Below are 25,376 nucleotides of genomic sequence, written 5' to 3' on the forward strand. Positions count from 1 at the left end.
TTTTACCAAAATGTTTGTACTTATATTGTGTAGATAACAGTTAACATTAAAGTATTTTATTGTTCAAAGGTTCTGTGCTCCCATTGTGCCAAATGTTGTAGAGCTCTGCCATTCTTTTTTAATGCATCATTCTTAAGAGGATAAGAAGAGGTTTTTACACCCTCTAGGCAAATGTGAAAAAGTAAATATGAAGGAATCTCAAAGAAAGTTTGAAGTTGAGTCTGGCAGTCAGGAATTTGCAAATTGTGACAAGAAGCAAAAACTCTTTATTGGCAAACTACGTTTTATAGGATTTATCCTTCAACCTCATTGGTCATAATTTGATTTTTTTTTTTCACATCTGCCTTTCTTGTTGTACTTCATTGCAAATTGCTGTTGGCCTGGTGTTTCAGGGGCATTAGAGTCTCATGGATAAGAGTTTTGTATCCGCCATTTATTGAATCACCCACTACATCTTTTATCTTAGTGAAGTGGAGCTGGAATTATGCTTGTCCCCTGTATATGCATGTCCAACTGAGAAAGAAAGCACATAAATATCCATCAATCTTTGTGTAAAGGGGGTTTGGGGGGCACGCACGCACACACATGTGTAGATATGTGTTTTGTGTTGAATGAGGCAAAGATGTGATTGCATCCCAACAGTTATTAACACCAGTTATTTCTTGGTGCTCCACAATTTCTCTGGAGAATGGCAGACATAAGATGCAATAGAAAGTTGCTGCCAGTTGGCTAATAAAAACCACATCTGTGTCCTGTTATATTAAATATGTTATAATGAGAGTTAGTCTGCTCAGCTGACCCATCGATGGTCAAGTTAGCAACTTAAAGCTATAATTATGATCTAGAATAGAATAGAGTTGCCTTTATTGTCACTGCATTTCAAAACACAACGAAATCTATATCAAATCTGCAATCTGCTCTTTTCAGGTCAGTGACATTGAGACAGACAGGTGAGACATCCAGACAAATCCTTTGTTTTATCCTGTCTAGCACCATGGCTCTGGGAGTGGTCCAGCTTGGCTGGAAAAACACTGCTTTTATGTCACCACTTCACACTGATTATATTTCTTCCGTAATTGTTACCAAATGAACAATTGCTCTCTCAAAGTAAAGGGCTAATGCAATTAAAGCTAATGTTACTATTGCCTGAGGGAGGTATCATAACCCTAACCTAACCCTGTTCTCTGCCCCATTTTTAGCAGCGTGATTTCCATTCTGCTCTGTTGAGTGATCAATGGGCTCTGACTTTTGTTTCAGCTGTCAGTCAACCTCAGCTCTGTTTTTCACTGGGCCAGTTGCACTTGCAGCAGCTTTGTGTGAGTGCATTTAGGCAAGGTTACTAACATCTTTTTCTGTCTTTCTCTCTCCCTTATCCAATCACCTATCCACTCCCTCAAATCCTCTCTCTCACCTTTGGCACTTTATTTGACCCTCATCCCTCCCACACCCCTCTGTGTTGTGCTGCTTTCTCTCAGTGCGACCAAGACCAGTGCATTCAGAGCACCAAATTCGTTTTGCAGGCTGCCACCACGCCTCTCCTCCAGCAGCAGAGTGCTGACCCAGTCATCCTGACGGCCTCTCCAGAAAACGGAGGCTCGATCCCAGGCCGAGCCTCCCTCTCCCTGGGCGGCCCCTGCGCCCCACTGCCCTTCAGCCAGCCCACCCAACCAACATCCACATCCAGCCTGAGCTGCCAAGAGACTACCGACATACTGCCAGTGCACGCACACCCCCTCCAGGACCAGGTTACCCATCACCACCATTTTCTAACTCCAGACAAAGTTCCCTCGCCGCCAGGCTTACTTCCTTGCGGCAGCCCCCTGGGCCACAACCACACAATGCAGGCAGGCTTCTACAATCCAGCCAGCCAGGACTCACTTCATGAGGACTCTGTCAGAGGACTAGTAAAGCTGAGCTCTGTCTGACAAGGGGGGTACATACCACTCCCTCAAGCTGAAAAAGAATATTTAAAGCCCTCCTGCACCAGATTTTGACAAGCCAAGTTCACGTTATTTTTTTTTCCCCCAACAGTGAAAGTCATTTGGAAATGATTGCTTGAAATTCAGCTACAAGGAAGTGGAATCCTATAGAAGTGGAATCCTATAGAAGTGAAGGGAACCGCTTTTTCTCAGCCACTGTCCTCCCAAACCTCTCTGATGGAGCCGAGGCAGTGGATCCTGATGTTGTGGTGTAAACTTTGACATGCACCTGTTTTTTCCCCTTTTTTTGTACTGTAAGAGAAGCAGAGACCATAAGCTCCTGGAAGGAACCTACTAAGGGGCAGGACTTGATTTTTCAAAATGGAGTACATTTGCTAGTTTCAGACATTTTAACAAAAAAGTTAAATGTTTGGAAAACCTTTGACATTTTTGGTCAAGGACTTTCTGTCAATGGGCTATTGGTCCGACAGGTTTTTTTGTTTGTTTGTTTTTGGTTTTTCAGAAAACAGACAAGCCTATTTGCCTGTTGCTGATTAGACAATGTCGTTTGCCTTTTTCATGGATATTCTCAGCAGTGCAATGGTTGATATCATGTCGCATACCGTCACTCTGCTTTTCTATGTTAAAGAGACCGCTGTATTGTATCATGGTTACTACAGATCTTACAAATTATATTTCCTGTGAATATCAATAAAACATCTACTTTTTAACAGATACCAATTGCATTCATATCAGTTTGAAGTAGTTACAAGTTTTTCGTGATGCAGAATTCTTTGGAAACCCTTCCTCAGATACTCTTTCGAGAAAAATGAGCTGATGTAAAATAAACAAGTCTTCCAACCATCGTTGATTAGCTTAAGTATTGAACTTGAGACTTGTCTTCAGTCAGAAAGGCAGACTTGTCGAGTCAATTAAAATGATTCTCCTGACACCTTGTGGACAAAAGGGAAAACTACAGGTTTAGATGTGCAGCATTTGAAGTTCAATAGTGAAAAATAGACACAAGTGCTTTAAGACAAAATCTCCAAACCGTCAAAGGATATAATTGTATGACTTTTAATTGTTAATAAATAATTTGTTACATAGAGATGTGTACATACATATTTTACAAGAGTGTGGCGAAAAACTTGTTAAAGAAAAGCCTTATCAAATTTTTCTGCAACCCACGGAGTATGATCATTGCAGGACTGACTGGGATGGATGACAGATGGTCACAGGTTCTACTCTACTCTACAAGCTTGCATAAAGTTTTCAAAGTGTGTTTTTATTAAACAAAACACAGTGGTTGGTTTTCAAACGGACCCTGTAAAGCACTGTGCTCAACATCCGTTGCACTTTTAACAAATAAAATCAAAATAATGCAACCATCAATAGTGGTCAGAGATGTTCCTGAGGAGAACAATTTTGAAAAACCACTTCCAAAAGGTTACATGAATGAGTGAGCAGTTTCCGCAGAGGCACATCAAGATAAAATACTGTAACGTTTGTACTTTGAACTTCTAAAGAATCATAGCCATATAATAAAATTGCATGCGAGACTCTTACTGGTCTCTTACTAGTCTTTTTGGTCTCAAGAAAAATTCAATACTCCAGGTTCTTGTTTAAGGAGGCATTGAAACCAAATTGGTGCAAAAATTTACTTGAGACATGTTCTCCAATGTTATTGTCAAGGTCTATAGGAGTTTCTTGTGGCAGAGATAACAAGTGACCATTTGAAAATGAAAGCAATCCTAACTTGTAAACAGTCATGGGGGCTCACACGGTCTGATCTTGAGCACAGCCTGCTGTCATGCATCAGTCTTTTGGACTTTGCAGTCTGTCACAACCTCTCCAGACTTGGTTCACCACCGGCACGAGATTAGCTCACCATCAAGTCACAGGTAATGACCATGTGAATAAGACTTTTCAGCGTCCATCACACGAGTTACCGTGGCTGAGCTAACGAGGCGCCGACAACCAGGACTGACAGGGCTCTGTGACGGTGGCGTCGGTGCCGGTTCAGGATCCTGCGTCACCACAGCTTGACGTCTGTGAGCTCCAGGTCTCCCATAATCTCCAGCTGGTCGATGCTGCTCAGGTCCTGCACCCGGTGTCGGAAGTCGAACAAGTGTTTTCCGTTCACCGCCAGCTTAAACTGATGGGACTGACAGAGGAGGAGAATCTGACAAAAGAAAAGAAAACAGTGGCTATATATTCTTCGGCGAGAATTTAATCCAGAAGGAGATTTAAAATCAGACATTTTGAAGATGGTATTTGACTTTTTACCTCAAAATAGTCGCCTGAAGAAAAAGGAAAGAAGGGCAGTTCTCGCTCCTCTTGACCCCAAGATTCACTCAAATATGAGTTCCTGATAAACATGCCAGACTTCATTCGAGGGTTCAGGTGGAGTGCAATGTTTTCTGTCCGACTGTTGCGCAGGTTGACAGTAAAACTGGAAGAGACATAGTTTTCAAAGTGTATTCCTGTCATGTCAGACAAAACAGATGGTGGGGTTGCCTTTCATATCCCATGGTAGTTATTTTACCTGTGAGGATACATGCTGACCTGTCCCTTGATCGTGATGTGCTGACCAGGAATCAGTCCTTTCAGTAAACTGCCTTTATAAGGGAGGCTCTGCAATGAAGAGGAGCTATTTGTATTGCACCACATGTTCGGTTCTGAACTGAAGTAGCCTCTTGGATGAGGGCTGAAACGTCTTCAAATGAAGAAATTCAAATCCAGTTGCCACGACAAGAAGATTTCAACAAGAGGTCTCCACTTATGTAAGACTCACATCTAGCGGTTTCAAAGCTTTAAATGCCGGATTATTTTCACCCATTCACGCACTGATGGCAGCATGAAAGGTGCTAACCAGGCTATTAGGAGCAACTTGGGGTTCGGTGTCTAACCAAAAGTCACTTCAACATGCAGACAGGAGGAGTCAGAAATCAAACTGCCAACATCCTGATTGGAGGGACACCCAATCTCCTAACTGAGCCACAGCCACTTCTCTGTGTGGCAAGAAACTTTAGTGTTCAGCCAAATTTGACTCCATATGATAAAACAGTAGAAAAACAAAATGAGTGAAGAAAAAACTCAAACATAAATTGTTCAGTGTGTAATCAGCAAGAGTAATTTTACACAAGATGAGGCAAAGCGGAACAAAAAACTCACCAAGTCTCCTGACTCTGAAAATATTGCCTGTGAAGAAGAAAAGGACTGTTATATGTTAAGCCATGGTATAAATCTTTTCAAAATGAAAAATTAAGTTCAGGGTTGGTTGTGCGCTTACTGAGTTTGGGATGTAGCCAATAGCATGCACCCTGACTTTCCCAGAAATAGAAAAGGTGTCCACCCTGTCCAGTGGGATTCTGTGCTTATACTGCAGCAGGTGAGTGCCATTTACTGCCACCTACAGGCAAAGGTGAGTGATTTAGTGTCATTCTCTCATGCCATCACCTAAATCGGCACTTATACAGTACTTGATGTTCCTTTGAATTCATAGGCCTTGTTTTTCCTGTTGTCATAGCAACACTGACCTTGTAGACGTCATCATGCACCAAGATGATGGTCTCAAACGGTGCCCCGAGTTTGTAAGGCAGCTGGTGCAGGGTCTCCTCCTGGCCCCAGCTCTCCTGCAGCATGGAGTTGCACATGACGGAGGGCAAGCCGTCAAAGACTGGGCTGAAGCGAAGAGCGATGTCTGAGCGTGGTTTCGTACTGCAGCCGCTGGACAGGTCGAGTTGAAACCTGCATAGAGGACACCGTCCAAAAAGGCACCTCTACTGATAAGGGCAAAGCTTCCGGCTCCAGCAGGGGGCCAAAACCAAAGGGGTCTCTCAAATTACATGTGAACTCAAGTTGCAATGATTTAACACCTAGTTACTCATGCAAAATCAGATGTCAGACATGCAACAGAAAAACACTGATTCCCCCTGGGATAACAGGCAGCAGTTTAGTTATCCATCTATTTATTTCAATGTCAGCCACAGAATCCCTGATGTGATCCTTCAATTATTACAAATTGCCTTATCCTTTTCTGTTTACTGGTTTTTGTGATCTAAATCGAGATACATTTGAGATAAAATTATATATACATTCGAAATTCAGGATAAAAATCTGTGAATACACCCATTAATAATATGATTTTTGTGACACATACATTTGCCTTGTAGTCAAGGCTTGACATTTAACCTCTAAATGTGAAAAGAAACGGGCCAAGAAGCAAATAAAAAGACGAGTGAGGCGAAAGTGGAACAAAGTACAAAACCTAACTTTAATATTTCTTTTTTCAAACAACGATTTCATTTGATGCTTGACTTAAGACAAACATAAATAAAACAGGTTTCATCAGGGTCTGCATTAAGTTTGGCTGGAGGATCGCCGTCTAGTTTGATCCGAAATCAAATATATTTAAGAGAAGGGCTGGAATCTGGTTTGGGGCTGCACTCGGTGCACTAGGGGAACATCTCCGTTTACCACGAACATCAGAACCTTACCGGTCAGCATCCGGGGGCACCGAGCCCTGGATGATGATGATCTCCCCGGAGTGCAGGCCTCCAGGTATGGGTCCTGTGTAAGGGACCGCCTGAAGGTGTGGGCAAAAACAAGAAACACGAGTTTCAGAATGCAGACAGACCGCGCAGCTCGTTTTGGCTTAGCTAAGGGGCCATCAATGGTCGGCTGCGTCACGGCACCGACGGCGGCACGTAAAGTAACACCGAGCCGCTTACCGGGTTCAGGACACTGTGTTTCACATTTGCCACAGACATCGAGCTTCCGGTGATACAGCTGAGCTCAGGGACAGCGGTGTTGGAAGGTTTCTGCGCGGAAACGATCCCGTTAGCAGTTAACCGGGACGGTGGCGGCGGACATCTTCTCGGTTAGCGCCCTCAACTCCGCGCAGGCGTACTGGGGACGTGGGTTAGCCTGACGCTTCGGCGCGCTATTGCTAGATTGTGTGTTAATGGAGGACCGATTTATCTTTTTATGGACATAAACATTCCAACTTTTATGACATTACGGAAACTCGACTTGACTTTTTAGCTGCTTCTATTCGGGGGGGGGGGGGGTTAATTAAGTATACTCTAATTTTATGTTGTCGCAAAGCGGGATGATGGCAATATTCGACAAGTTTTCGCTGAAAATAATTTCGCTGAAATAAGCGGCTTATCAACGTAATAGGGGTGTAAAATGTCTTTACGTAACGCCTTCATTTATTTGGCTTCATGCTGTCCGCTGCCAACATTTTCAGACACAAAAATCAGTTTGGAACTGATTTTAAAATACTGGTGATGTTTCTTAATAATACTGTGTCATTTTAAAGTAAACAGAAATTAGATATGAAGATGAATTTCACGGGTCACCCGTCAGTCGGGTCGGGAACCAATGGCTACCGAACATGTCCGGGTCGTTGTAAAGGTGAAGAAATAATTTTTTTATCAGATAACCAACTAGTTTATCAGCTTCAACACTTGTAGCGGAAAAGATAGAAAGACAATGATAACCGCGCTTTTCAGGCTGCGTGGACAGAGGAATTTGCATTTGGCTATGCGGTATGTCTAATATGCAATGATAAGAGGTCGCATTAAAAGTAGGACATATTTAATGTATTATACTTTTAAAACTACTAAATGGCTCTCAATGAAGAAATATTTGGCTTTTAAGGCCCTCCGAGTCAAAAAGGTTCCTACCGCCCCCACCACGTTGTCTCTCAGTGCTGGCACTTCTTCAGCATCTGTGGGATCCACCCTCACCCCATCACCCCATCCTCAAATTCAAGTAGACTTCTTGGTCATGAAACTATAAATGTACTCAAAATTACCTTCCTCAATTGTCAACTCAAGGCAGATCTGGGCATTTTACAGCCCGCGGGCCAGATCTGCCCCATTTTGCTTTTTTTATCCAGCCTGCCAAACTATTTTCTTTGACTATTTGAATAAGTATTCAATCAATATTGAATGTAGAAACTCCTTATTCTTTCCTTTTGTTGATTTTTTTATGGATGATTACATACAAATAATGTCGGTGCATTTATATGACTTTACTGTTGAAATAAAATGCCCCCAAAATTAAATATTTCAATTACATTTTTCATTTTGTTCAATGCACATGCTACCTGATTGGCCCGTGCGTAAAATAATAACAAAGAAATGTGTCCCGCCAGCCAAAATACGTATCCACCCAAGAGTCAAGGCGAGACGCATCCATCCCGGGCAATGGACCTGTTTGTTTGCAGAAAGCGTGGTTACGGTGTTTTCGATGCCCTCGTTCATATAAAGTCATTCCATCATTAACTCTCAGTCACAAAATTCCCCCATTTAGACAATTTTCCACTTTCTCATTCGCTTTCCTTTCGTTTGTCGATACGTGTTAGGGGAGGGGTAACCCCGCCCCCGCTTTTCCAGCCATATTTCCACAGAAACGAAACTTAATTTCAGTATAAATAAGGCCGTCTTGGTGAGAGGTCCTCTAGTACGTCATCGCAATGGGACTGTGTAAGAGCCTTCTCCAATCCTTTACAATCTTATTCAGACGCATTATGTGTTGAATGCGATTGCGAGATATTTTTATTTATGTTGTGTATTTTTGTCTCTCCCTTGTTCAAGTGACAATCGCGCTAGCAACCGCCGCAGGCGCAGGTAAGATAACGGTCGGGGAAGCGTCAGTATTATTTGTTTTTTTTTCTTTTCTTTTACATTATATTACAATGATACATTTAATGTATAAAACCACGAATTATTTCAATTTGACGTTCATCATTGTCGGAGTCTGGAAGAGTGTGCCCTTGCCTCTGTCCCCCAGGAGGTACGGTGTTACTGGCCCCAGTTGCACTCGGGGTGGTCGGGTTCACCTCGGCGGGGATCGCCGCTGGTTCCTACGCCGCAAGCATGATGTCTGCTTCGGCAATCGCGAGCGGAGGAGGGGTCGCCGCTGGAAGTGCAGTGGCAGTCCTGCAGTCTGCTGGTAAGAAATCGAGATGGCGTCATCTTTTTATGGGCGCAGCTTGTCGATCTAGCGGTGTATTAAATAAACAACAGTAATCAGACGGTCATGATTTGTGCTCTTTAAGAACGTCTTGAAAACCGTTAGCCTTGCAACGGTGAGATCGATGCCTTTATTATGTTTCCTTGTCTAATTTTATAAAATCTAGTTATTCATCGTGAATTGATCTTGTCAAAATGTCTGATTTCAATGCAATTAATAGAAAGGTTTCCTCTGGATCTTTTATTTGAATGCTGAGGACCCCTTTTTAACTAGTTTACCTTCGCATGCATCCATGGGCACCTGTGAATGTAGACCTAATTTACTTCAACTGTGGTAAATATGAAAAAAAAAAAATTGAACAAGAAGTGCTGACCAGGTAGGGATTCCTTTCACCAGGTTACTTTCGGACACTACAGAAAATATTCATTAAACCATTTTCAAAAGCTGCACTAGTTCCAATAATATCAGATGATTCTACTGCTCGAGGGAATTTTTCCAGACTTCAAGAAAAACAGTCAGCTGTTCTCTGATCATGTGCGTGCTGACCAAATATTCAATACCCTAATTATAATATCCAATTGCACTGACTCTCAAAGCTTGGATTAATCCTATTTATTAATGTATCAATCATGGCACAAATACAGGAGGCAGAGCTGAGATGAAAATGCTAAGGTTCTCTTTGGGAGTGACCAGGATGGATAGGATCAGGGATGAGTCCACCAGAGGAACAGCTCATGTTAGACGTTTTGGAGAGAAGGTCAGAGAAACCAGACTGAGATGGTTTGGTCATGTACAGAGGAGAGATAGTGAATATATTTGTAGACGAATGCTGGAATTGGAGCTGCCAGGCAGGAGTACGAGAGGGAGACTTGGTGAGAGAGGATATGAAGGTAGTTGGTGCGAGAGAGGAGGATCCAGAGAATAGGGTTGGAGGGAAATGTCATTCACTGTGGTGCCCCCTGAAGGGAAAAGCTGAAAGGCGAAGAAGAAAAAATCATGGCACAATTTAAGAATGTACAAAAAATGCTCCTACAATCATGTATATTTTGATGTCTGGCAGAAAAGACGGATTGGTGATTTTGGACCTAATTTGAAGTGTGTTGTGTCACTGCAGGTATGGCCGGGATGTCAAGTGCTGCAACTGCAGCTGCGAGCGGCATTGGAGGAGCAGTGGCAGGATTGGTTGCTGCACTTATCTGAGGCATGAAGAAAAAAAACACAGTGGAAAAGTGGATCATTTGAAATGGAACAGAGGCTTATTTAAGTCTCATCCAGTCACATTGGGAATATTGCACCATATTAGTGGGGAAAAAAAAAAACAATTTAAAATTCTTATCACTTTCGAATAAACCAAAAAAATGTCTCTTCTGATATCTGGTGTCAAGAGTCAGTTATTTTCAATTGTGGAGCCCATCATTGTAAGTATGGTGTTCAACATCATCTAATTCAAAAGGGGGGTTTATGGTAAGGGAGTATAAATTTCTAAAAATGGTTTACATGCTTGAAATTTCACCTTGTAAACATAAATACAGAGGAAGGGATCAAGCATCAGCTCAAGAATAAGTCAGATCGTTGATGGAGACTGTTTCTTTTTTGACTGATATTTGAATGTTCAGCTTAATAATATTTAAACTGCACTCGGGATCAAAAACATTTGAACTAAGCAGGTTAGTAATCCCATCCTTTTCACATCCTTGAGCAGCTTTGAAACTCTTCATTAGCACTGGGAAACAACTTGATAACAGTTGTCTTCACTCATTTAATGCTCAGTGCTTGACAGGAACGTATAATTTCAGCTACCTCTTAAAACATGTTTACTCATTAATCTGAACCAGAAAAAACACAGAAATATTCAGATAACATCCCTTCATGATGCAGATTATGAATACTTTGAAGAGAGTGGATGAAAACAGCTGCAAAGTCAAGTACCAACAGCAAAAAATTCCTGATTTGTTCATGCTTACAGGCTACTGTAAGACAAGGTGCTATAATTGAGCAGTAAGTATGATCAGTGAGTTGTGTGTGTTTTTACTATTCAGATGTTGGGCTTTTGGACTGACATACATTATTACACTGATTTGGTCCAGCAGCCATCATTTAATAGAATAGATGTATCACATGCTATCAAACACTTGGATCCAAGCAACAGCTTTGAGACAAGGCAAACTGTTTTCACCATCGTACTGAGCTCAATGTGACGGGTCTCAAAAAAAATGAGTCAATCTAAAAAGAATGTCCACTCTTCCTGTGCTGTCCATACTCTCATCCCTTTATCAATGCCATCCAAGTGTGATTGTTTTTAATCATCATAAAATAATATATATATCAATTTTATTACCATTTAATGTGCATTTTTCCAAAGTGTTTATTTTTAGGAGTTTAATTTAGATTTGGCATTGCCCTTCTTATCAATTAAAAAGTTATCAATGAACACTACAATCATGTGATTTTCAGTGTCAATTAAAAAGGACCATGAACGAATGGTATAGTTCTGAAAAGAAAATGGTAAGACCATCAACGGACCCATTTGTGTGTCTCACTGCAACTGAGTGACCCAGCAGAATGAAAGGCAAGCTGGAAAATACCCCTCACTTAAAAGGTGCTCTAAAGCTGCATTTCTCAACCCCTGTGGTTTAAACCCACATTACACATCAGAAGTTGACTCTACTCTCCGTTCTAACATCATCAATTTTAACACATTATTTATGCCCATATTTCGACAGGAAGACGAACATGGAAATGTTAATTGAATCACCACACAGCGTGCCTTACTCTGGCAAGTTGTGGGATCATAGAAACATTACAATTTTTTCACTTCACAAAAAATTGGACCGTTGTGATTTATTACACTGCATTATTCTTTGCTGTAAATTTTCCTCTGCAGAAACAACACATGTACAATTATCTGATTGAACGAGGGGGTGAGAAATGTTAAATTTATCCTGAAAACTAAACAAGTCTAGTGGTTTTTCTCTAAGTCAGTGGCTTACATTTCAAGCGAGGCAAAAACTAAGGAGTAATTTCGGTACCATAGTGATCATGCAAACCAGACCACGTACTAATGGTTTCTTCTGACACACCTTGAAATTTACATCACAGCCCAAAATCTCTCCATGTATACAAAATCCACTTGAGACACAGTTAGGTTTCACAAGTTTTGTCATGGTCAAACACCTGATGACAATACAATTGTAAAACTCTTTCATGGCAAGACAGGGTAGGAGCCAACAAACAGTTTGCATCAATGGACATCTGCACTCAGTTGAGTAAAAGCTAAATATATTATCCCTGTTGCACAGAACAGGACAAAACATAGAATATATATATAAAAGATATTTCACGTGGCTTGAAATGTCTAAAACACATTCTCATATACCAGTGGAGCACATGAACAACATGCCATGATCATGCAATACTGACCATGAGTCAGGAAAAAAGGGAAGTTCAACAAATACTAAACACTGTCAAGCAGTTAAGTGATAAAATCCCCAGCTTCCTTATAAAGTGACTGATTGTTTCTTAAGTGCAACTAAAGAGCTTTTTTTTATCAGGATGGATGACTTAGGAAAAAGCAGATTAAATGTTAAAACTATAATACTCATTGTGTGGGCGTTCACTGTATTTAACATTATATGTAGCGTAAATACGATTAGAGGATATTGACCAAAAAACAAATAATTACTATGTGAAAGAAAAGAATTAAACAATGTTTTATACATGTTTTGAGTAGCACTTTCACAAGAGGCATTATTTGCAAAACTTTGTTTGCTGTTAGAAATGGCTTTAGTTATGATTAAAAAATCAATTACTATTGCTTATATTTATTTGAGCAATTATGACCTAACAGTTGTTGAGTTTACCGATAAATGAATTATGTTTCAATGAGATTTTCTTTACTAATCTCTAATTTGTGTAGCTGCAGATGTAATTTTGTTGTCCACTGTTAAACTGTCCTATAACATCATCTCTGCTGAATGACAAAAAGGAAGTGTCAGTTATTGCCTCTGCAACAGCTTCACTCGGTTGGTGGGGACGTCTCTGACCCCTTCTGAGCAATCCCATAGGGCACATGACATGCCACCATCCCAAGCTCCGCTGCCCCCTCCACGTGAAACAGCTGGTCATCAAAGAAAATGTGTGGCCTGATTTTCTCCAGCATGGGCCCCTTGGGCGCGCCAGCCAGGAACAGAGCCTCGTCAATCTCCAGGCCCCATGAGCGCAAGGTCTTTATTGCTCTGGATCCTGAACTGGCTGCACTTCGGGCTGTTACCAGGTATGTACGGATAGGGCACTCCATGCGCTGGCCTTTGCCATAGAACTTTTTCTGTAGCTTTCCTAAGGCCTCCAGGAAGCCCTTCAGGGGACCCTGCAGAAAGATGGAAGGGAGACTGGATTTTTATATTTAAACAAAAATGATATTTTGGGAGTTTAAAATTCTGATGTTGACAAACGGACTGTTTAAAATGAAATGAAAAAGTGGGAGAAATGTTAAACAGTCCGTTTGTCAACATCAGAATTTTAAAATTTCTCCCACTTTTTCATTTCCGTCTGGACTCATGTCCCTTTATTAATCTTTACCCGGTATGTCTCTTATCACATTTAAGACCAGGTGGCACAGCAGTGTAGTTGTGAGCGCTTTGGCCTCTCACAGTCCAAAAACATGCAGCAGGTTAACTGAAAAAACCTCTGTGTGAATTAATGTCTGTATATGTGGCCCTGCGATTGATAGGCGGCAGGTCGAGGAAGTCCCCTGCCTCCCGCCTGATGACGGCGGGGATGGGCTCCAGGTTCCCCTGCGACCCCGAGTGTAGGATAATCGGCAATAGATGGATGGTTGATACTGATGGCTGCCCACATTGAGCTGGATTTATCCATGGTTTCCACCCAGTAAAAAGCTGCTTTTCTTTGCCACTGTCGATTGTGGCATGGAATGTTGGGAATCTGTCGATCATTTGAGAGAATGTGTTCCCGATCTTCCCTCATAAGACACATTTGTTGTGATTTGGCACTAAAAAAATAAAATCTGACTTGATTAGACTTGACCTCAGTAAAAATTGTAAGAATGCATGTCAGACGCTTTGATTAATTCATTCATTGCTTATACCACTTATCCTGCCCTCAGGGTCACAGTGAGGTAAGACCCAATTCTAGCTATCATAGCATGTGAGCTTGGTTTTAACCTAGCCCAGTCACCTGTCAGTCACAGGGCTGCAAATAGAAACATTCAACCATTTACCCCCTCAGACACACAATTTTGAGTCTGTAATTACCCATTTTATGTTTTTACTCTGTGGGAGGAAGACAGAGAACCCCTGCAGAGAAACGGGACAATTATTGTTAAAAATTGAGGCTCGGCTTAGGACCAGCACCATATCAAAATCAGCTGTCACTGTGGTTCTAAGTCATATAATTTTCATGTTCCATGAAATGAAATGCACCTTAAAATTGTCCGATTAGGTGAGTATTGTAAAAATGTTCAAAGTGTATTCATAAAAATTATCCATAAAGTATAGAATTGAATTGAAAAATATTTTTTTCTATGCCATTTCTTTTGCTTTTACACCAAATCTGTTTCCGACCCACCCTGGAGAGGTGTAAGCATGTTTCCATATCACAAGTATTCTCATGAGTCCAGGTGTAAAATAAATAAAATTGAAACATTTGAAAAAAAACACAAATTGCACGAAACCAAAAGCTTCTCTCAAGTGAATGCAGTTATTGTATAGACGCACAAAGTGTATACAAACTCTATGCCGTACATGGTCAAGAGGCTTGTTCTCGTAAGCTTTCTCATGCTCGAAGAACTTGTCCAGACCGTGGGCCTTGTAAATGCGCTCAGACTCGTCAGAGAAGAGGACAGCGTCGCCATCGAAGGCAACGCGCAGCTGGGTCTCTGGCACTGCCGACATCTTCTCCGGCATGAACATGATTGCTGCTGCTATACCTGATGCGAACATGGCGGATCAAATACATAATAAGATGGAATGTGCTAGAATAAAGATTTCGATGTACGTGTCGCAGATGCTGTTAAAGTCTATCCGCAGACCAACAAATAACAACTTACCTTCTTGCAGAGCTTCTCTGACCTTCAACGGGTCAGCAGACAGGTAGAGATCAGTGTGGTAGGCCTTCAAATATCCTATGGGACTTTTCCCCCCCGTCATACAGAAGCGCTCGATGAATAAGTCTGTGAGGAATCCCATAATATCAATTAGCATATGACAGGTAATTCCAAGGATGAGAGAAGGAGAACCCACTCAGCACTCTCAACGGCCAAGGTCATTCTTAATTTCAGGAATCTTTTATACTTTATTGTTCCTTGTATCATTACTTCAGTGTGAAAGATGAATTTCAGTTCAGTGTGACTTAAATTGTTGATAAAGAAGCTTGTTTATCCATGATGTTTTTAATAAAAACATCATGTCTTAATGTCTCTAGTAACATGAAGTTGCTGAAAAATTAGCAAATATTGTCCAAAAAAACATCAGTCTTTTTAGATATCCACCTATGTATAATTACCTATGTTTTCCATGATTGGTATAATTGAGAATGGCATTGAAATGGAACAAATGTGAACTTCAAATGTACACGTTTGTGTTTTTCTTCTTCTGCAGCTTCCCCTCTATCAGTGTACCGCAATTTCAGTTTTGAATGTTACAGTTTGAAGGAATGAAAGTGCAAATGCAGTCTGAAGACTGTCCGAGGTAAACATTCTGCAAGTTTTACAGAGCAAAAGAATACAGGATCACTGTGAATGCACATTTAAAAAAAGTCCCAGCTCTCCGCTGCTTACAGGGAAGGAGGAAAACGGGAGCTCAAACCCGGTCTCGGAGTTCTCTCCCCTCATCTTAATGACGGCAGCAACCATCGCCTGCCTCTGGGAAAATAATGTTGTAAACTGACCATGAGAAAGATCCCACCAATGACCCTATATTCAGGGAGGAGAGCAACCTTTCCAGCAGAGCGAGTACTGTTGACACTCGGGACTCATCAAGTGACTTTATTCAAAACATCTTCAGAACAGAGTGGCACCACAGGCCAAGAAACTTTTCACTTTCTTTCCTTTTTGGTTTTAACTCTCATCCTTTCTCTCTCTCTCTCTCTCTCTCACTCCATTACTTCAACAAAGGAAACATTTCTTGCTCTGATTCAATTTCTGTCTCACATGAGGAGGGACATGAAGTCACAAAGCTTCTGACACTTATAATTAAGTAGCCAGTCAAAGTGGCCAATGAGTGAATACTTTTTTCGATGTGTATTTAAACTTCCCTGTTGCAGCACTTTAACATCTCCCACATTTGGATGGAGTTGAATGGTCTTTATGCTTTATTGTTTCAATAGAAGAGTTGTTTCTTATTACTTATGGACTATGCAAATGCATTTGGCGCCCCAACAAGAAGCTCCAAAGAAGCAGGCTTTAACTAGCAGTCTCATCCATCTTCTGCCAGTCCATGTCTTTGGACTGGCAGAGACCCACACAAACACAGGCTTAAAAAATAAAAATAGGATATGAATAAAATAAGCTGCAATGATCAGCTGTGTCTTGTATTTTAGTGGCACAAATACTTCGAAGTTAGTCGGCTGCGCTGTTTTGCAGTGAGTGGTGTCTGCTAACACATATGATGGGGATGATTGACAGCTACCCATCATTCCCACTAGGGAAGACATCGAAAATAAATTTTACTAGTGGGGTAAAGAAGCATAAGAAGAAAAAAGGGGTATTAAATCAGTCATAGGGTAAAGATAAGATTGCACTTGTTCACAATAGGATAGGGGAGAGAGCTATGACAACAAGTTTTAAGCAAGTTTGTTTATTGTCCAACTCGCAAGTACAGCTAGCCTCAGATAAATGTTAGTTAGCCGGCTAGAATTTGTAAGTTTTAGCATTTGATTCATGAATGTTGGTGTTTGCCATGAAATAATTCGCTACTTGTTCAGCAGTGTGCTCTGTCAGGGAGACGATGACAAAAAACACTGCAGTGATTGGTAATAGTATTTTGACATTTTGTGTCAGTTTCACACAAAGATCAGAAGGAGTTGGGCTTGAGAGCAACGTCAGTCGGTTATGGTTGATACCTAAAGCTCTTTGTGACTTACCGATTGGTCGTCTTTGCCAAGTGATACTATTGTAACGGAAATTTCCGCATAATCCAAAATCTCTATAAATCATTGATGTCCCAAAAACTAGTGTGTACAGTATATCCAAAACTAAAGCAATGTTTCTGAAAACCTCTAAACTAAATTGGATCTCAGTTATATGCAACCAAAAAGGTCAAAGTTGAAAGGCCAAGTTGAATGTCCATTAGTAACACAGAAACATAGGCCACATGCAAAGCATATTTCCAGCTGTTGTTAGCATCCGGTCACATCAACTATAGATAGAACATAGTTTCATAGCTTTTTTCTGGAAACAACATTCTGTTGAATAAGTCAAAAGCAGCCCGGCATGATAAATACCCTCAGTGGATTTAAAGATCAAGCAAGAGAGTGGATATGAATTTGCTTTTTTGTTAGTACAATTTCTTAGAAAGCCATGAACTTACTGTGGTGATTTATGGTATTGATGAGTCTAAGGCCGACGTAGGCGTGGTTGTTGGTCATCAGGACAACGTCAAAAAGCTCTTCGCTATCTGGATACAACTCCCTCAGCTCAGCATTCACAGCCTCCAGAGCCTGAAATTGCAAACACACCAATCTCAGTGATATATATTCAGATGGTGTGGTGCCATTGTGTTGGGAATCATGCGGTGGATGTTTTTCGGGTATGATAGTTTCGGACGGGTTTGAAAGTTTCCCTTTGAGCTTTTCAACATCAAGGGATAAGTAAACACAGTTCTGTCACTTTAAGGTGGCTCTCAGTTTATCGCCAAGTCTTGTATACTGTGGTTCTATAATTCTGTCCCTTAGCATGAGCAAGAAACCTAGCCATTCTCCTACTCTAGGAGAAAGGCATTAGAAAATACATATAATATAATAGCATAACCTACTGAAAAAAAGACAATAGAAGATAACATAGACTCCATCCATCTCGGAGGGGATATTTTGGGAGGGAATAGAAAAAAAATCATTAATATCCACTTCTAGTAACTTTATTATTTAAAGAGAAAAACAATCTTTTGAAATAAAAAGATATATATATATATATATATATATGTGTGTGTGTGTGTGTGTGTGTGTGTGTGTGTGTGTATATATATATATATATATAATTTGTTTAAAGCTGAAATGAAAAAAATCACCATGAATTGAAAAAGAAATACATCTTCAACTTGATAGAACTCTTCACTGTATGAGGCCTGGGATGGAGGACCTTAGAGGTCAAGAGTCACAGTACTGGCCTTGGGGTTAATCAGATATAGGGTTGTTAGTTTGATTGATTGTTTGTGTACAGTACATGCGCATGTGTGTTCATGCACATGCGCAGGTTTGTGTGTGTGTATGTGTGTGGTTGTGAGCAAGCAAACACACGCACCACCTTTTTCTCTGACCTTGACAAAGGAGAAGGCAGGTCCAGGACTAAAAGGCTTGTCTTCATGCTCCACCTGATATTTGAGATACTCCTCCATGCCTTGTTGCTCATAGATCTGCTGCTCCTTCTCCATGTTAAAGAGCACTCGTGCAGACACCCCAATGGTGATGGCATTTTCTGGTTTGGGCTGGAAGACCGGAGGGTTTATAGAGACTTACCTTCAAGAACAATCCTGACAACATTGTCCATATTTTGAGCAGCAGCTTGTGATGAGAAAACTTTGTTGATGTTGAGACCACCCAGCATACATGAATGATTTATGATAAAATCGGCACCTGATACATAACAGTGGGAGAATTGAGTGGGCTGATATGACAGGGCAGAGGTGACAATGGTGAGAAACACTGATATAACAAAGATCTACATACCAGACACCTGTTAACTCTTTGGAGGATACAATTCTAACTTCAGACGCATTCTAACCTTTCAATTATATCTGCAACCCCCCCCCCCCCCAAAAAATGTATTTATGTTATGTGCAATAATTTCCATTTGTTAGTGTGGGGAACTCAACATCCTTTTTCAGTCACTGAAATCAAGGGTTGTTTCGAGATTTATCGTCACTTCAAGCTAGAAGACGGTGGTTAGAAAAAGTATGTTGTTGATTTTTCACATTAGTCATTTGACAAGTGACATCTGTCCTTTTAGTAAACTATAGTATCCAGGTTTTAAGATGGTAGCACCACTAAATTCAGCTCCTGATGATGAGCACACGTGTGTGTACATGTTATCAAAGTGGGTGGCCTCCTGTCCTGTCCTGTCCTGTCCTTGAGTTTCAAGAGAGGCCCCTTAAAATAAAAGGCATGATTATTATTATTATTTTTTTATTATTATTATTATTATTATTAATATTATTATTATTGTTATTATTATTGTTATTATTATTATTATTTTTATTATTATTATTATTATTTATCCATCCATCCACTTATCCTGCAGTCATGGTCACGGGGATGCTGGAGCCTATCCCAGCTGTCATCAGGTAAGAGGCGGGGTACACCCTGGACTGGTCGCAAGTCAATCGCAGGGACACATAACGACAAACAACCATTCACTCACTCATTCGGGGCAATTTTTTCGAGTAACCTGCTGCATGTTTTTGGACTGTGGGAGGAAACCAGAGAGCCCGGAGGAAACACATAAAGGTCCCCTTGTTGGCATCTAACCTGGGCCCTTCATGCTGTGAGGCCAAAGCGCTAACCACTGTATTATTATTATTATTAGTAGTAGTAGTAGTGGTATTATTATTATTATTATTATTATTATTATTATCATTGTTGTTGTTGTTGGTGGTGGTGGTGTCATCATCATCATCATCATCATCATCATCATCATCATCATCATTAATCAGACAGCATTACAGGTTAGAACCTACTGGTTTAGGTTTCCTGGATGGAGTGGAGGGCTTCAGAACTCTCTGCGCTTCTTCCAGGGGGGCTTCCCTGCCGCTGCTGCTGCCATTCCTGGTCAGATCTGATCTGCTGAAGGCCAGAGTTTGACCGTTGTTAAGATTCATCTTGTTTTTTTCTTCTCTTCTCTTTTTCTTCTTGAGAGGTCCCCAGGTCTTGCAGGTACACAGTGAGTTCTGCTGAACCCTCTGCAATCTCTGCGTGGTCTCTCTTACAGTGCCAGGAAGCCTCAGCCAAATCCCCCTCCACTGCTGCACATGCAGTTTTGAATCAGTGGACTGAGGAGACTGAGCAGGCTCCAGTAGCACAAACACTCAACTAAATGCTCTGGAAAATGAAAACATCAAGTAGATCCAGCCTAAGAAAGATGAAGATCCGGGAATATGCACGATTCAAGCTCATGATTCTTGTCATCCCTGGCTAAACGCATATCATGTCCCTCTTTCACTGCTACATCTCTCTGTCTCTATTTCTCTCTTTCCTGCACTCTATTGCACTCTGTCCATCAACCATTTTGCATCCTCCCCTTTTTAACCCTTTCCATGCTTCATTCCCCTGGAGCAGCAGCATGTCAGATTTCAGACATGACAGCCAGTTGTTGCATCCTCTTGAACAGACTGTCATATAAAAAGCATCACTGTGTCACGATGCTTGTAATGCATTTCCTGCCTCTGTGATGAAAATCCATTTTAGGTTTTCTACCATTTTTCAGAGAAAGACTACAATTGTCATTTAAAGTATCGTATATATATTGAAATCTACAAAAGTATCTAAGGTACATTGATCTGTGTTACATATTATTCATTTCACGTCCCTACTCAGCACTGTGGGAAATTGAGTCCATCCTGAATCCTTTCCTCTGTCTGTGCATCTAACGCCGCTCTACTCTTGCGGTTCCATGTTTAAACCCCCGCAGGATCTCACTGGATTGAATTACTAGCAGCAGTCTCAGTTGCCTGGCAACATTGAGCAAGTCATATTGTTCAAGACGCCCACATCTATTATTTGGTTGGCTAAAAAAAACACTAGTTATGATATATATAAATACAGTAAGTACCTGGTCAGTAAACACCTGGTCTTCTCCATCAGAAGAACAGAATAAGAGTTCAAAGAAGACCAAAATAACACGGTGTGAATTATTCTCGAACAAACGGGAAGGTTGCCTGCCACAGACGGTGACTAGGTAAATGATGGAGACCGGAGGTCTGTCCTCAGGATCAAGGAACAAAAGGATTTCTGTCCCGTCCTAATGAGTACATGGTGGAAACAATGATATGAAGGCAGTCTTTATGAGTCTGACATAAGACAGTATTTCATTTTCTCATTGTTGTCTTTCACAGCAAGCACAACATTTACTACTTTCCAACCATTTCTCAAAATTTGGGCCGAATTACTTTGATTTAGCCAACCCTTTTAAAGTCAATTGAAAACAAAAGAATAAGAAGGCAAAGAGCTATTTGCTGTTGCATCAGGCTAAAGAGGGAAAAAAAATAAAACTTTAATCGACAAAATGGAGACAAACTGAGGATTGCGGGTCCCTTTTATTGTTTGGAATCTGTCCAAGTGTAAATGCATCCAATCTGCCATATTAAAAACATTGAAGATCATTAAAATTAAGCCAATGGAAAACCCATTAGTATTTGCTATAGTTATGCATAAGTGAAAGTGATATTTTCTGAATTATTCGCGGTAAACTTTAGAAACATTTGCAAGCAAATACAGTTGCCTCATCATTTTGAGACCCCTTGGGGTCTTTTGGTACCAAAAGCTCGGTCACGTCTTGCATTTTGCACCTGTAGCCACTAGAGTGTGGTAGAAGATAAGTGAGCCTTGCAGTTCTAAATACCTCATGGGTTCCTAGCTTCCTCCTCCCTCTGTCGACACAAAGAGGACATGAAAGAAAAACTCTTGTTTGTTTAGATACAGGATGTTGGTCTAAAATATTGGGTGTTTTCTGTATTCACCTCTGAATTGTATTTAAATGACTATACCGCCTGACTTTCTCAGTGTTCAGACAAATAGCAGTTATCTTTTCCTGAGGGGTAAATACCCCAAAGTTTATTTCAAAGATGACTTCCATTCATTTTGGAGAAAAGAAATAAAGGGTGGTAACTGTGGCAGTTTAAAACTTGTTATCGTTTAGAAAAACATTGCCCTCGAAGGGCCCATGGACAAACTACAAATATTATAAGGATTATACATCAAGCTGAAACATCAGTGGAACACTTTCTATAAATGGTCCAAAGGTCTTAGCCTGCACTTGTTTCTGTCTTTGTGTTCCGCTTGTCATCTGAAGCTCGGAGGGGGTTAACAGGACATGGAGCCATGAAACAGTTGGGCCGCACCCACTGAGCTGATTTGAATGAGCATTTGGCGCAAAGCTCACAGAAGCCAGCCTTTCTTCATACAGGCTGTGACAGCAGTCCTCTCCCCTCCCCTCCCTGTGCACCCCGGAGTGGCGGGAAATGTTAGACTGAAAGACAAGAAACCATAGGGACGCCGCAGTGGCTGGATTCAAGGGGATTTTCCTCACCTAATCTTTACCTGCAGTGCCGCGTTGCCCCGGCAATGTATCAGACAACATTGAGACAAAGCGGGAAAAAGGAGGAAGAAGTGCAACGCCACTCCCTGTTTTGGTGTGAGACTGCTAGAGATAATTCTCTCTCAGTGGTAGACTGTGGGAGGAGACAAACGCAGGCATGAGTGGAGTGGGCCAGAACAAAAGAAAGTACCATGCTGAACTACCCCTGCCCCCACCCCTTACACACAGCCTCAAGACCGAAAGCAAGACCAATGACTATTATTGCCTTTAACAGACCTTCAAAGCTTGCCGCTCGGGCCTGGTTCGGAACCCCAGTCTTTGTTCCTGGTTCTTCTTGGGTTTAAAAAAAAAGAAGTCCAAGTGTAGAAAACAAATCTGCTCTCACACACACAGCAAGAAGCACCTCTCGCTGAGGCGTGAGATGTTGATAAGATCCACTTTACTGCAAAGGTGACATGATATGATTTGTCTTCACTGCATTCCATTAAGTGACGGATAGACAATGTGTGGCGTCAACATGTGAAAGGTAATTGACCGTCGCTCCATTGGGCAAAACTTACCCATCAGAGAGCAAAAAAGAGAGCTGTGGTTCCTCTCACTTCCTGTCTCCAATGGGCTTAATACAAAAACAGGAAGCCTGTGCTGCCTGTGTGTATTTCCAAGGCTCTGTAACAGAGTCTTTCTGTTCGTCACACTGGCCCACAGAGGGGACGAGGGAAGCAAGGCACTGATTATTACATAAGCAGATGGCAAACTGGGATGGTCATCCAGGCCCAAATGGCAACAGCAGTCTTATTCAGATACAGGCAGATAAGAAGGGACTGTAACCGTGCGGGACAAACAGAACCATCTCCACGGCATCTGATAGGAGTCAGTCTGATAAGAAATGCTGAATGGGTGCATGTGTATCTGCATTATAAGCATTTCAATGTATATTGATGCAAATACGCTGTGTCCGACACTCACACGGTGCAGCAATAATTGGTCAATAGACTGGCTTTGGTTTCGCTGTAGTGGGGGCTGCTGATCATTGAAGGCTACGCTGAGGGGGAAACAAAGAACACGAGCACTAAAGTACCGGGGGAGGGGGTTAATGGTAGCGGGGGAGACAACTTTGAGGTCTGCAGGGAGTTAAAATGGGGGTGGGGTGAGGGTAAAGACCCTCTGGCTTGGGAGTACAGGAGGTGGGGGTTGGTATTGATGGCGCTCACTGGAACTAAATTCAAAAGATGCAGCAAGTGTCTCAACTTTGATCGAAGCAACTTTACACCGCTGAACCAGACAATGGAACATCTGCTGGCTGACAAAGCGGTAGAGGCTGGCTTGTCTATTAATGGATAAAAAAATCCGCTATTGTAACTGTTCTTCTCATAGTCCTGGGTTTATGGACCCTTGCATACACAATTTTCAAAATTAATAAACGGAAGGATCAATTATGTCTCGAAGGTTTGAAGAAATTAGAGCAGCCCTTGGATTCTAAGATGTACTTGAGTCTTTTCTTGGGTCAGTTTGAAAATGCAGAAAGTCCCACAGAGTGAGTCCATGGTAAGTTAAGAGTTTAGAAAATGATGGTTTTGCATGGATGAAGGCATTTGAGGGGATTACATTTCCTTAGATGTTATCTGGTAAAAAACAATAAAATGCATCACAGGCATTGAAAAAAGCAGCTTAAAAGGGGGTGGGGGGTGTACTAAGCATCTGTTTGTCAAATTTCAGTGGAACAAACATTGCCTTTTGATATAATTTAGTTTTACAATTGAATTCTTTAAATATAATCCCACAAGCTGTTTGAGATGTGTTTCTCAACCTGTGGTTTAGAAGTCTTGTGGCATGTTGCAGGTCTCTAAATAAAAATCCCAAGTCATGACCGTCAAGTCTCAAGCATTTCAAGAGTCCGACTGTGAATTCTCACTCTGAAATAGTACTTATATTTAAGTATATGTAAATATATGTAGATTAGTTTTGAGCCAAACCACAAGGAAATGGTTAAAAGTCACACAAGCAATGCAAAGGTGTCTATATTCACTTTTTTTTCTTCTAATTTTGCTCCTTGCTCAGCGGCAACACAAACATTAACAAACAAGTCGTCGGTTGAGTGCAGTGCAGAAAGGAACACAATAAAAAGACTGTAAAGGGCTGCATGGGCCCTGGGCTTGGCCTTTCAAGTCACAAGGCTCAAGTCATTGGTAATAAGGTCCATTTAGAGTTTCTAAATGTTTTAAGATTTTCAGAAATTGGGAATCAATTTCTATTTGACTTTTACCCACATTCCTGGTCTGTCTTTGTTGTGCAACAACTGACACTATTCTCAAGTAGTGAAGATATTGTTAAAAGACAATTTAAGTATATGTGTTGATTGACTTTTTTCCTTTTAGGACTGAGCATCTGAAAACATATCCCCAACTGACAGGTTACTGAGTCCCGACAGCTAGACACTCCACAACTGGTAACTCAGGTTGTGTCAGGACTCAAAATATATTACTTGTCTGCACGGAGCCGTGCACAATGTGAAGACTCCGGTTATCAGTTGGGTTTTTCCGCAGCTGTAATCAAACCGCCACATATTTAAATGTTGAAATATCTGAATGTATCTCTGTATTTCAACTGTATTCCAATCCGTAGAGATGCACTGTGTGTGTGTGTGTGTGTGTGTCTGCCTGTCTATGTGTATTCTGAGGGAATGGGGCTTGCCTGTCTGCAGCAGCATGGCAGCCCTAATAGTCAATCCCTCCGCCCCTCTACAAACTCGCCACTCATTCTTAATTTCTACAGGTTCGGACAGAGAACTACTCCCCCATCTGATTGTAGTTCATTTAAAACAGCTTCTTGAACCTCACTGGCCGACAATTTGTTTATTTATTCAGCTGACATCATTCAGTATGATTGTGTCATAAGCCCAGGTCAAAGAGTTTAGTGAGAACCAGTGACAGCTCACGCAGTGTGATGCTTTAAAGCCCTTTTGATGGGTTCATTATAATCAGAGCTGTGGT

The 25,376-nt window shown here is 41.2% G+C and overlaps 4 protein-coding genes across 5 annotated transcripts in view; 2 read left to right on the plus strand and 2 right to left on the minus strand.

Annotated features, from left to right (window-relative positions):
* Window positions 1–2,657, plus strand: part of LOC147237372 (palmitoyltransferase ZDHHC14-like) — a 54,100-nt gene extending 51,443 nt beyond the window's left edge. Inside the window, exon 9 of one of the 2 annotated variants that reach the window (XM_086148139.1) lies at window positions 1,476–2,657. In XM_086148139.1, coding sequence (XP_086004265.1) covers window positions 1,476–1,925 — 450 coding nt within the window. In that variant the 3' untranslated portion in view covers window positions 1,926–2,657. The remainder of the gene's footprint in view (window positions 1–1,475) is intronic. The other variant, XM_086148149.1, reaches the window with a different exon arrangement.
* Window positions 2,658–2,982: 325 nt separating this feature from the next.
* Window positions 2,983–6,833, minus strand: lgals8b (galectin 8b). The gene is made up of 8 exons (XM_086148161.1): window positions 6,653–6,833; window positions 6,419–6,507; window positions 5,459–5,669; window positions 5,212–5,331; window positions 5,094–5,120; window positions 4,465–4,553; window positions 4,206–4,371; window positions 2,983–4,101 (listed from the first exon to the last, which is right to left on the minus strand). The coding sequence occupies exons 1-8, from the start codon at window positions 6,689–6,691 to the stop codon at window positions 3,952–3,954; spliced, it is 891 nt and encodes a 296-aa protein (XP_086004287.1). The 5' UTR covers window positions 6,692–6,833; the 3' UTR covers window positions 2,983–3,951.
* Window positions 6,834–8,297: 1,464 nt separating this feature from the next.
* On the plus strand, window positions 8,298–10,277 carry LOC147237374 (interferon alpha-inducible protein 27, mitochondrial-like). The gene is made up of 4 exons (XM_086148291.1): window positions 8,298–8,416; window positions 8,528–8,560; window positions 8,724–8,885; window positions 10,021–10,277. The coding sequence occupies exons 1-4, from the start codon at window positions 8,407–8,409 to the stop codon at window positions 10,104–10,106; spliced, it is 291 nt and encodes a 96-aa protein (XP_086004417.1). The 5' UTR covers window positions 8,298–8,406; the 3' UTR covers window positions 10,107–10,277.
* A 1,813-nt stretch (window positions 10,278–12,090) lies between these two features.
* On the minus strand, window positions 12,091–20,305 carry LOC147237375 (cytosolic 5'-nucleotidase 1A-like). Its single transcript, XM_086148277.1, has 6 exons — window positions 19,811–20,305; window positions 18,395–18,562; window positions 17,450–17,579; window positions 14,971–15,093; window positions 14,666–14,850; window positions 12,091–13,272 (listed from the first exon to the last, which is right to left on the minus strand). The coding sequence occupies exons 1-6, from the start codon at window positions 19,949–19,951 to the stop codon at window positions 12,922–12,924; spliced, it is 1,098 nt and encodes a 365-aa protein (XP_086004403.1). The 5' UTR covers window positions 19,952–20,305; the 3' UTR covers window positions 12,091–12,921.
* Between the last annotated feature and the right edge of the window lie 5,071 nt (window positions 20,306–25,376).

The sequence above is a fragment of the Fistularia commersonii genome, chromosome 1 (genome assembly GCF_037954325.1).
Source record: "Fistularia commersonii isolate RoL2024-O1a breed Wild chromosome 1, RoL_Fcom_v1.0, whole genome shotgun sequence".
NCBI classification, from domain to species: domain Eukaryota; kingdom Metazoa; phylum Chordata; class Actinopteri; order Syngnathiformes; family Fistulariidae; genus Fistularia; species Fistularia commersonii.